We start from the raw sequence: 13,210 nt of genomic DNA on the forward strand, positions 1-13,210 counted from the left end.
ACACCTGCAAGGAAAAGTTGAAAAAAAAATCCAACAAACCCAATGCCTATTTATATCTCGTGTTCGCAACAGGATGAATAGAAACACAAATGAAATAACTGTGTTCACCAAAGAGTAGCACTTGCATCAGGCTACAAATAATTTGCTACCAGTCATGTCTGCATGATATAAAGAGATGTTTCACCACTCTCAGAATGGTATGGATGCATTAAGTTTAAAATGGCATGAAGCCATTCAGCAAAATCTCCTTAGAGTAGACTTCCCTTTCTATTTTAATTTAATAAGCACATTTGCAGCTTTTTATTTCTATATTGCTACTCTAAACAATAAGCAACTGATGATTTGGCAGAGGCACACTGACACACTCCAACATCTTGGAGGAGAAACATTATTGGTATTTACCACCCTCCGAAACATCTTTTTTCTGTTTTTGAGGTTGTGCAGTTTGTGTATGTGTGTATATGTAAACACTATGCATAAAAATACCAGCTTCAGCTCTCCTTGAAGCCTATTGGACTCTCTCCACAGACTGCATGAGGAAATGTTAAACAAAAAAAAAAAGCCCACAAAGCTAGTATTCAATAAAACAACATTTTGCATTTCACTGCTGTACTCATCTCTGCATATAGATGGATAGGAAGTTCTGGAAGAAAAGGCTGGATTCCTCCTTCCTGGCAAACAAGGGCAGAGTCTTTGTCAGAGCCCTAGGAGCCAGAGATACCCTTAATCTTTCTTTCAGCCTCAGGGTAATGAAACTAGGAATCAAGACAAGGAAATAATCTTTTCAGCATTGGATCATGACATTTAGCAGCCCTCACAGCAAAGAAAGAAATTTTTCAGGGACATTTGTCCCTAAAAGAGCTGCTCTGAAGTATGAGGTTGGTCACTGCTTGCTTTGTTTTTCTGCTAAAACCCAATGGATCCTTTTAGCAGGATGTTTTGCAATTTGTTCTTACTTTAATTTCTATTTTCACTTGTGTAATGAGCCCCAAAGAGACTTCCAAATCAATTGGAATGTATGTTTATGTGAATGTGCTTGTGTGTGCATGCATATATACGTATTTATATGCATTAATTACTCCTGATTCTAACCTTTGAATTTGTTTACTGCTCTTTACTATGCAATAGATATTAAGCATGGGCTGAGCTGCTTGTCCTGACCTCTGCCATCTCACAGATTAAGCCTCAAGTTTGATTGAAAATATGACATTCACATGCCTCTGTACCAGAGGGAAAATGGTTTTGTACTTTTAACTCAGAACAGCTCTCCTCAAAACAAAATAAAATTGTCCCCAGAGGTTATCCTTGAATTCCTTAGCACAGATTTTAATACAGGGATCGATACAAAATCATGATTGGCGTTTTCTAGCGGTTTGAAATGTGCCATACACAAGAATCCTGTCATGTTTTAAACACTGTATTGTGTTGTGTGTTTGCTGGGGGGTGATGGAGTGTGCCTCTTTGTTTTCTGATAGAGGATGAGAACCAAGGATGTATTTTGTATTGCAGGTGATCAGGAAAGGAGAAGTGAGCTGCTGCTGGATTTGCACTGCTTGCAAGGAGAATGAATTTGTTCAGGATGAATTCACCTGTAAAGCCTGTGAGCTCGGCTGGTGGCCAAATGCTGACCTGACAGGTAGGCATGTATCCCTCCAAACACATTCTTTTCCTGCAGGACACAAGGAAAGTGCTGTGCGCTGGACAGTAAGGTGGCAGAGATATTAAAGGTACATATTTGGACACATGTTCCCCTGCAGTTTAGGGTGACTGTCTTTCAGCTTAGTGCAACAGCAGAGACAATAAAGACAGCAAAATCTCTGCCAGAAAGAAATGTTCTAGTCTGTCGGTTCCTTTCCTTCATTTAGCACAAACATTAATAAAGCTGTTAAGACTCTAATGAACTCAGTAGCATTTGCTGCAATTTAGCCGTGACTGTTGCAAGAGTTCAGTGCATTCTTGTCATATTGACTTGATACTCTTCTGACCATTTTAACATGCAATTAGTAGCACTTTATCTGGGATTTCATGACCTTCAGTAACTGATTACTGGACTCTTGTTTGATATAAAGATCATTCCCACTGGACCCACCAGCAAGAGGAATTTTAAAATCCTGAGAAAAGCTGTCTGGAATGAGTTAAGTCTCCCTTGTGTATATGCCTAGATGAGTTGCATGCTTTGACAACCTTCTGTTTATTTTTTACCTATCAAGGTCAACCTCCACTTCTGCTCTGGGCTTTGCAGCAACCACTACCCCCCCAAAAAAAACACATTGAGAAGTATCACCCTGACCTTAACATTTGCTTTGTATCACTATGAAAGACTAAAGGCACCTCTGCCCCATGTCACTTCTGTAGATCTTGGATGTCAGCATTCAGCAGGGCATTATTTCTAGTCACAGAAACAATCTAAACACCTAGCCAAAGATCAAATGTGCAACTTAACACATCTTTGTCCTTTACCATGACTGGCTGACAGATATTGCTACAACTTTTAGCACATAGGCAAAATCCTCAAACTTCAGTAATTTTCTTCTATAAGATACTTCAAGCTAGTAATTGAAGCCAAATGAGCCCTCAGAGCATGTATTTTGAGAGGAAAGCTAGCTACTTCTCCAGGTAAAAATACAGTATTAATCACAAGAGACTGGTAAATGTGACTCATTTTCTGACTTGGCTTTCCATGGAAAGTAAGTTATGGTTGTGTCCCAGATGTGTGTGTGTAAATGTCTATATTCCATACCTCCCACTCCCACCACCCTGCCCTGCCCTGCCCCTGCTCTGGTATGCAGCTAAACAAACATATTTGTCAGGATACAGCAATCTTCAGACCCTTCAGGTTTCATGTCAGTGGGTTGTAAGTAGAGGAGTTAATGAAAACTATATTCTGTAAGGGCTCAAATCACAGAAACACATCTGGTATTAATAGACACAAAAAAATCCACAGAACCTTTCATAAATGTCCTATTTGAAAAGCCCATATTCAATTCCTGCTCCTAGGACACCAGCATCTGCTAATTTTACAGCAGATATCTATACACAATCAGGTTTTGCTAGTCTTGGAGGTTCACAGAATTGCTTGTATCTACTCTTCAGGGAAGAAAAAGGGTTCTATTGATTAAAAAGAAGCCAGAACAAAAACCTGGTGAGAGATCAATATGCACTTGAAAGAATATGGTTCAGAGCTACCAGCTGCTCAGAGTTGCTCAAAAGGGGTCATGTCAAAATGACAGGCACTGCTGAAAAGAGTTGCGGAAAGAATCAGTGCTGGAAAAAATCTCCAGGGCATGTTGCAATCTATTAACTTTTAATGAAATCAGTAGATGACCTGCTGATTTGTGTTTCTTCTCAGCAAGGAGACTGGACTGCTGCTGTTCTGAAATCACAGTAACCTCAGCCAAATGACAGCACAGCCATCGACTTATTTCCTAGAGAACATTGAAATGGCAGTCTGCTCCCGCACAGCTTCTTCAATCTAATTGAAGAAAAAACCTTCTTTTTTAACCCCTAAAATTGATTTACTTGAACTATACTACAAAGAACAAAGCTGTGAAAGGCAGCTGATGCCATCCTAATATTTAGAAGAAGGGGAATTATCTAGATAAACTCTGTCTCTTGAACTTTGTAGGAGTCACCATTGGTATGATTTAATCTGGAATTCTCTTTTCTTGCCAGGACTCCCATCAAATGTGTTTTTATAGCTTGATTTTATGTGTTGTATTCATACCCTGACAGTCACCATAGCATCTAGACACAGGCGGTAACATCTCACAGTGCAGATTGTTTTTCCCTTTGCCTTAAATCTTAAATGTTAAACATGTATGTGGTTTTAGACTCATTTTCCATCCCAGATGGAGGCTCTAAAATCCTTAATCCTTTTAAGAAATGTGAAGCACATACTAACCTATTTTGTAAGACGTGCTTTTCAAGGTGCTCATTTTCTCCATTTGAAATCAGTCTCTGTGGCTCAGCAATCATTTAGTGACATTTTCATTTTATTTTTAAATGTACACAATTTTTTTAGATTGCTTCCCTTAAATATGAATGCAGTGAAATGGACTCAGCGGGCACAAAGGATTTCTCACCATAGATTATGAAAACCTGACCTGAGAAATAGTCACTAAAGCCAGTACCTTAGACCTTGTGCCAAGAAAAATCTTTTATAGTACCAGAATATAATATAAGATGGATGAATGTCAAGCTAGTAAACTCAGTTTACATAAATTATCTTAAATAAGCAATAAAACAAGATAGGAAAGGAAGTTTTATAGTCTTATGAAAAGAATCATAAGGTTTTGGGGCCATCAGTTACCTGGGATGGGTTAATGACCTCAGAAAACATCATAGTTTCTCTCATTGTCCTTGTGCTATGAATATAGTAATAAAAAAATTGATTAGCCTTCTGATCTTGGAAATTATTCACAGTCAAAATGCAGGGAAAATAGTTCATGAAAACTACTAGACAGCTTTTACCACAAAATTTTAACTGTGAAGCTTTTGCTCTGATTTTTTTGAGGTTTGGTTTAATTGTTGAGGGGGCTGTTTTGTTTTGTTTTGTAAATGCATGCACAATTTCCTGAGTATCCTCCCCCTGTCTCAGTGGGGCCCCAGAGCCCACTTTCTCCGAGCTGGGAAATGACCCACCTCCACAGGTGCTGAAAAGCAACAACTGTTAGCTGGCAATAAGCAGCCTAGGGAACTTTTTGCAGTTTGTACAATATGTGGTTCTTGGGCTTGCTGGTGCACAGGAATTACACGGGTTTAATGAAACATTTCTAAGCAAATCTTGCATGGGATAAGCTTAGAGTAAATGATAGGCTTAACTACCATGTTGGATCTGGGTTAAGCCCCTGAAAATATAGTTTAAAATGGAGTAATGTGAGTAAGTCTTGATGTTGTTAAGCCTAAAGTCCATATTAAAACTTAAACCTTCCAACAATGACTGACCAGATTCTTGTATGAGAAGAGCTTCACTTTTATTAATCAATGAGAAAGAGCTTCTGATCCTTAGTCTTTTATTAAATCATAGAGGAGCCAGGTTCCAGTCAGGGCTGCTAAAGCTAATGGCCAAATGTTCACACTTCTAATAAAGAGGTTTTCCTTCCTATTTCACCACAAAAGTATTGGCTAGAAGTATGGATTTCCTGAGTCTTGAGCAGACCGTATTGAGCCAATTAATTTTCTTTATAAAATTTTCTCTTTATTTTATAATATTTTCTTTATAAAATAAGACCTCTGGTAGCCATTGCTATAATTTCTAATGTTTTTCATGTTATGGGCATGTGTAAGAACAACACCTGTAGTTAAGTCAGCTTGGAGACAAAGTGGACAGAATTACAAAACCTTCTTTCAGTTCACATGATATTGGCAGACATTAAAAGTTCAAGAAGAAATTTTCCATGTCAGGACTTTGCCTTGGGCTAATTTTTTCTTTAATTTAAACAAAAATTTTTTTTCTCCTGTTTCTCAAAATGAGGTTACAGTAAAACTGTTCAACCCTCATCCATACCTTGTCTTACTTCTCAATTATTTGGAAGGAAGGACTTTACAGTACAATACAGGTATCTACATTAGAGCAGAAATGTCTGATGGTACTTTTTGTCACCATATGGAAGATGCATATAAATTAGGCAAAACTGTGAGACTCAGAAACCTTTTTTTCATAGATGGTTTCTCTAAATACACTCCTCACTGAGGAGGAAGGAACTGAGCACAACTTTTGCCCATCACATCATGGGCCCTGTTAAGATCTAGCAGCAAAAATTAGAGGAAAAAATGCTTCTCTCACAAGCTTGCTGACATTAACATCTTTTCCTTGCTCTTTTTGGCCATGCCCAAGAATTTAGGCGGAGTTAATGAGCAGCCAGTCCAGGACCAGAAAAGCTGGAGCAGCAGTTTGTAATGAAGATATCTGGGTGGAGAGGTGGCTAAAAAACCTGAACTGTTAGGTGAACAGAGACAGGGATGGTGGGGGACTGGGAGGAAAGATACTTGAGAGTTGGGGGAAAGGCAGAAAAGTTGAGTTGTGTCAAAGGGAAACTGGAGGAGGATGGAAACAAGAAGTAGAAGAAGCTGTGGATACTTCTCTTGGGATAAAGAAACATGTTAAAAACATTTTAGAACTACTCAGTCAAGAACAGAAATTAGAAAATGCCATAATGAAAGATGTCCATAATAGCCTCTCAACCAACATCTTGTTACACAAAGGATTTTATTTTCTCTGTAGTGTTTATTGCTGGTATTACTTCAGCACAGTGAGGAAGATATCCAGAGACTCCTTTAACTTGAGTGTGGGAGAGAGCAGTTAAGTACTGTCTTAACAGATACATATATTTGCACATCTGTACCAGTCAGAAAGGAGAGTCTTTCCACTTTTTATCTAAAGGCATGCATATTCTGTGGGTTTGACTCTTCCAAGAGAATTAAATTATGTTATTTAGAGGGGAAAAAATGACAAAATAAGAATGAGATACTGTGAAGTGACAAAAGCAGAAGTGTGCTAAGGTGTAGTATCTACGATATAGTTCTATTAAAATTTTGGGTTTATTACCACTTTTCCATCCACAGACCTCTGATTAATTTATGGTATTTATAAAACCACTCTCAAAAAAATGTAGTAGATCAAACTATAGTGATTGTGGTAATGATTGAATAAATTAATCTGAGAAGGTAAAAACCTACCTGTTTGCAACAATGCTTTTCCTGCTGAAATGAAGAGATGATGGTGACTTTATCTGTGTTCTGTTCCCAGCTGTACCTTTGGTATTCTGTGCTTGTAATCAGGTATCTCTAAAAGCAGATATTTCCAAATCTAATTTCCTGTTGCAGAATCATGAGGAAATGTTTGGAACACCCAAAATGCATGGCTGTTTTTTGAACATATTAATCCAAACTTTTCCATCATGCAGTTCACTCCTTTGTAAAACGGTTTTAGTAATCCACATCACGTAGACATATGCTAATGCTTGGATTATACTGAGATCCAGCAAAAAAAGGTTCTTCCAGGAGCTGCCTTTCTAACACTCTGTTTCTCTTCTGTACACTGCAGGCTGCGAACCCATCCCTGTAAAGTATCTCCAGTGGAGCAATATAGAGTCTATTGTGGCTGTGGTCTTTTCCTGCCTGGGGATCCTGGTCACCATGTTTGTCACCCTTATCTTTGTGCTCTACAGAGACACCCCTGTTGTCAAGTCCTCCAGCCGCGAGCTCTGCTATATAATCCTGGCTGGCATCTTTCTGGGTTACGTCTGCCCTTTCACCCTTATAGCTAAACCCACCACGACATCCTGCTACCTCCAGCGCCTCCTGGTGGGCCTCTCCTCCGCCATGTGCTATTCCGCCCTGGTGACCAAAACCAACCGCATCGCGCGCATCCTGGCGGGCAGCAAGAAGAAGATCTGCACCCGCAAGCCGCGTTTCATGAGCGCCTGGGCCCAGGTGGTCATCGCCTCCATCCTGATCAGCGTGCAGCTGACGCTGGTGATCACGCTGATCATCCTGGAGCCCCCCATGCCCATCCTCTCCTACCCCAGCATTAAGGAAGTTTACCTTATCTGCAACACCAGCAACCTGGGCGTCGTGGCTCCTGTGGGCTACAACGGACTCCTCATCATGAGCTGCACGTACTACGCCTTCAAGACTCGCAACGTGCCTGCCAATTTCAACGAGGCCAAGTACATTGCATTCACCATGTACACCACTTGCATCATCTGGCTCGCCTTCGTGCCCATCTACTTCGGGAGTAACTACAAGATCATCACCACCTGTTTCGCAGTGAGCCTGAGCGTGACAGTGGCTCTGGGGTGCATGTTCACTCCCAAGATGTACATCATTATTGCCAAGCCTGAGAGGAACGTCCGCAGTGCCTTCACCACCTCAGATGTGGTGCGTATGCATGTCGGGGATGGCAAGGCACCTTGCAAGTCCAACACTTTCCTCAACATATTCCGGAGAAAGAAGCCAGGGGCTGGAAATCCAAAGTAAGTGGATTGACTGCAGGTACACCTCTATCTGTATATGTCCCTCTCTTTGCCATCCTTTCTTGGTTGACTGTAGTCTGCTGAATAGTAAGGTATGTAATAGTTTTTCATCTCATGTGTAGCAGAGAAGGTGGAAATGACCCTTTATTTCTAAGTCTCAGATGGATATTGGCACGTTGCTCATTATCTTCTCTTCTGCTCTGAAGGAGCCCTGTACTGCTGGGGCAGGTCAGGCAATGGCAGAGTGACCAAGCTCCATAGCAGCTTCTTGCATCTCCCTGTCTCATGTGCGTGTGTACAGGGATCTCACGCACTGACGTGCAGTTGCTGTGCACCATGTTCAAACTGAGGTGCTACTGTAGCCTTTTAGAAAAGAAATCTCTGTCTTAATGATTGTAAATCACATGTACTTGCCTAAGGCCACTGGAATGTGTGTGAAAGCTGAGGACTGAACATAAGTTTTTAAGGTAGTGTGTTGTGACAGTCCTCATGACTGTGATTCAAAAGCACCCTCCATGTTATCCCTGTGCTCTATTTAATACTCAGTATTATGAGCAATACTCTTACTCATCATTTGTGTAAATCTCTCCGTGTTCTCAAACTCAGTGTTGGTGTGAAAGTTGCAGAAGTCAACTGAGGGTGAAAATGAACTTGCATTCACATCTGTGGAACTTGTTATTTTCCTTGCTAATAATTAAAAGCAAGCCAGATGCAGCAGAGCGGGAGGGAGAACTGTTACTTCAAACAGCATCTCCCTGTGAGGAGCTGTCTGAAAATTTGCATTCTTTATTATCTTATTGTTTTTTGATCTTTAAAGAAGCACTATAGGGGTACATATGAGCTTAAATGATTTTTGTCTCAATTAAATAAAAATAAAAAAGCACCAGTGAAACCTACATTTCTGAGCTTGCCAATAGAACAAAAATTCAGTTAATTTCCAGTTTTAGGGGATCTGTAGTTTTCTGAGTCACTCAGGTTGGTTTTGATTCAGTTTTCATAAGAACCATTTTGATCTGTCCTGGTGATAGAGGTAATGCTGTAGAAAACCCATGCTGTGATCAATTTTGTCTTTATGCTACTTCAGTAATTTTTTTTTTTTTGCTAGACAGAGGGTCAGAAGGGAAGGGAATGGAGACATAAGTGACCCAAATACACAGCTCAGTGTGCCACAGAGGCCACATCAAGGCAAGGCTGCTGACTCCTGAGTTAGTCAGAGGGAGAGCAGGGAGCAGCCCTAACAGCCACCACCTACAGGGAGATGGCCAAAACTCTCTGTAGCCCAAGAGCATGAATTCCATGCAAATAGAAAGATGGAGCATGATCCACCTTCCTCTGACTCTTATTTAGTTATAAATAAGAGGGACATCTGTAAGAAACTAGTATGGTGTCCCTGCAGTGTGGTTTTTGGCTAACAGTGTTGGTTTCTTTAAGTTATGACTGTCAAAACAAGAGGACTTTTGAATATTTTAGGTCGTGACAGACTTAATAACTAATTCTCTGTTCTGCTTATTCTTCTTCTACCTTTATTTAAAAAAAAAAAAGTAATTTAAAAGATCGCAATGTGATACGCTTAGAATACAAATCTTAATATGAGAAAATATTATATAAAAGTTAAGCTTCTCCCTCATCATTGTCATCTTTAAAACTCAACAGGGCTTACCTGAGATTTTTATCAATTTATTACATCATTTTCGTAAGATTTTCTCGACCTCTATGTTAAGCCTGCGTGAGTGTTACAAAGCAAAAAAGGTCTACAGAGTTTTAAGTTGCTTTTCTAAACTAAAAGCTCCATACCTAGTTAATATGCCTTTTTTCCCTCAGGTTAAGCATCCATGTCTTTTATACAGCCAAATTCCCACCTCTGTCCTGAACCTCTTGTGCAGTTACTGCATGTTGCTCACCCAAACCAGCTCAGGTGCAGAGGCACCCTGGGATTGCTGATGGAAAAGGACAGCTCTGTTCATGGGCATGCAGAACTGAAAGAGGTTTAATAGACAAACATGAAGCTTTGGAAATAAAGTCACAAGGCAAAACAAGAAGTAATTTCAGGGATTTGGGCAAGTTTTTTATCTCCTAGCTGAGTCCATTGCAAAGTTTCTGATGGCATTGTGACAACAAAAATAAAAAAGTGAGTCACTGTGGAAATCAAGAAGGAAAAAGAATTTGCTGCAGCCTTGGAAGCACTTAGATAACTCAAATGTGTAATCAGGTCCTTCCTGAAACAGGACTTACAGCTACTGGTACATGCTCAATGCCCACAGGAATGATCTCAGACTGATTTTCAGTAGTTTTGTTTGTGGTTTGGTTTTGGTTTGGTTTGTTTGTTGATTGTTTTGATTTTGTTTGGTTTTGGGTGGGTTTCTTTTATATTTGGTTTGGTTTGTTTGTCAAACATCAAAATCTGGGATTTATTTGTGATGTTTTCAGTAATTCTGTAAGTATGTTGCTCTGTTTCTAGAATCTTCAATAGTGTCTCCCTGTGGCCACATTTTTCTGTCTATAAGTGGCCAGCAGTACTGCACTCAGATGATTTCTCTTCTAGATGTATTAAGCTATCTTCTTATTATGCCTTCTTCCTCTTCTTAGTTTGTTTTTCTTTTTCTGCTTTTCAGTTTTCATCTCTTTTCCTGTCTGTATCAAATCTCTTCTGTGCTTAATCTATTGAATTCCAATTCCTAAACAGAAAAGTGCCATCCATCTAAATTAAATTGGTGTGGAGATACAGGGTTAAATTTAATTAGTTTTAAAAATGGAAACTGTTTTTCATTTACAAGGACAGATAAAATTTATATAAGCCTTCATAAAGCCTTTTCATGCAATGTTGTGCTGTTAGTTTAACTAGTATAGCTTGGGGACTAGAGCAAGATGAGACACTCTTCCTTTCTCCTTCCTAAAGTAGAGCAAAAGAATTAACCAGGGAAGTCTCCTAACACAGGATCAATTAATCAATTCAAACCCTTCAGCTGCCTCTGGTGCTGACATAGTGGTCAAAAAAGTCATCTTGAAAAACATCTCTCCCAGCTGCATTGCCATCAGAGTTTCAGCGAAAATAAATTTCTTAGTAACACTGGTGTTCACATAAATAACAGAGCACACTGCCTTTACTGATCTGTTGTGCTCTCAAGATGCTACGTGCAGTCTTGGGGGTTTGATCTTGCTCTTACTTTGATTGAGTTAAACCAGGAGCAATTACAACCAGTGCTGTTTTCCATAGAGTTGGCTGGGAATTTTTCAGTGGAGTATATATGTTTTCTACCAGAAAATTCTGGCCCTTCAAAACACTTCATAGAATTGGGCTTTGCTGGTAAGTATTTACCCTGGGACAGGGGGACATTTTTTCTCAGGGAGAGAGGAAGATATTGGGAAATCATGAGGAAATCTTACCTCAATAGTTAAAGTGCTCACTTAGGCTAAGAGCATCTCCTTCATTTCCCAGGTAGATGATTTATAACTGGATTGTGCACTGTCCAGGGCAAATCTCTTTTCTGTGTGTTCTTGTCCAGCAGTATTTTGGAACAGAGATAAAAATATTGTGGTGCAGACCCCTGGGAAATTCTTGGTATAATTCTGTGAGAGAGCTTGAATCTGGGTCTGAGGGATCCCTCGTGAGTGTCTTCAGTACCAAGCAACTGTTATCCTTTCCCTCTTGTCAAATGAATACTTAAATATGTATAAAAAAATGGAGCAGCTCCATCAGGAGAGATGAAGAGAGAGGGATATCTGCTGCTTGTATTGAAGCTTTGTGGGGACATTTATTGTTTGTTTGCTGCTTGAAGGTATTACAAGATCCTGGCTGTTACAGGATGATGGCATAGCAGCATTTGTTAGGAGAGCTTTTTGCATCTATTTTTTATTTTTTTCCAGATGTGAGAGGGAAACATTTGTGTATGGATCTTGCTGTGATTTTTATCCTTCCTCTTGGTCTCAAAAGTTATTTTGGTCTATGAGGGTCAATGAGCTTGAAGAGAGAGACACTTTTACAGTGCCTGAATGATCCCTTCCCTGAGGAAGTAATGCTGCCTTCTGTACTAGATGAAGGAAAAAACCAAAGTGTGACACTTCAGATGCTGATTCTGATGAGGGTCCAGGAAATGCCTTCTCCAGGAGTGCTGTAGGGGGTTGTCACAGAGAGAAAGCTCATTTTGTGTCTTTGGATAATAAATTCCAGGTCTGGCAGTGATGCTTATCTGCTCCCTCAGTCTTCACATTTGAATTATTTTAAAATTTATGGTTGAGACTCCAGGTCTGGACACTATTTTAGTGCATTTTGAATCAGAGTAAGTAAGGATTTAGTTGTCGATATGCATTATGTAGCAAAATCTGAGTTAAAAGGAAGCCAACTAGCAAGACTTACTGAATGGCCAGGACTCCACATTAATGCATAGGCTACCTGCTTTTCCCTTATAATTTTAGTATATTTACATTTAATTATTTTTCATCCAGGTGTCTGCCTTTAGGAATGAATAGCTGATTTAAAGTACTTCTAAAGTTGCAATTTATCTTTTTCACACATTTCAGCAGTCCATGCTTCTAGACTGCTGTCACAGACATCCAGTCACCTGGGCCACAGATCTCTCAAATGTATTTATTTTATTCCAACAAAAATTTTCAGACAACCCAACATCCCCTAGTAACTTCTTCCTGCCTCCCTTTATCCTTTCTCCCTGTGTGCTGGCTTCCTACATACAGTTTTTTAACTGAGAATCAGGTTTCTCAGATAAAAACCTCTACTGACACGTCTGTTCCTTAGCATGGCTTAGGGAACCACCTGCTTTTTTGTCTTGCCAGTTATAAAATTATCTCCAGGTGTTCTGAAGTTGATGTTTCTCTTTACATTGACTTGCTGAGTTGCCATTTCGTCTTGAGCAAACTGTACTGACAAGCCATGCTTTTCTGGGCTCATTTCCCTTGGCCATTCACAGTCCACAAAGGTTTTTGGGCTCTTCACCTCCTTCATTTTCAAAGCCTCCCACAGACACGTGGTGAGGGGAATCTTAGCACAAGTATGTCCAGAAGATTTTGTTTCACTGGTTTTTATGGTGTGGGGGGAGAAAAGTGCACAACGAAGCATGGCAAGACTTGGAGCTTCCAGAAACAGAGAGTAAATGTTCAGCATGCTCTGCTGCAGTTGCTCAGATGTAGATATTTTACAGCCTGTCACTTAGTCCGGCCTAACAGCCCTGTCACAGAAATAGTGCTCAGGAGTACTCCATCTTCTCACTATTATGCTATTC

At 39.9% G+C, this 13,210-nt stretch overlaps 1 protein-coding gene across 4 annotated transcripts in view; it reads left to right on the forward strand.

The window, feature by feature from the left end:
* Positions 1 to 13,210, forward strand: part of GRM1 (glutamate metabotropic receptor 1) — a 181,561-nt gene that overhangs the window by 145,833 nt on the left and 22,518 nt on the right. For all 4 annotated transcript variants that reach the window (XM_063151534.1, XM_063151535.1, XM_063151536.1 and 1 more), the window contains exons 7-8: positions 1,510 to 1,636; positions 7,046 to 7,976. In XM_063151534.1, the coding sequence (XP_063007604.1) occupies positions 1,510 to 1,636; positions 7,046 to 7,976 (1,058 nt within the window). The remainder of the gene's footprint in view (positions 1 to 1,509; positions 1,637 to 7,045; positions 7,977 to 13,210) is intronic.

The sequence above is a fragment of the Melospiza melodia genome, chromosome 3 (genome assembly GCF_035770615.1).
Source record: "Melospiza melodia melodia isolate bMelMel2 chromosome 3, bMelMel2.pri, whole genome shotgun sequence".
Lineage (NCBI taxonomy): Eukaryota > Metazoa > Chordata > Aves > Passeriformes > Passerellidae > Melospiza > Melospiza melodia.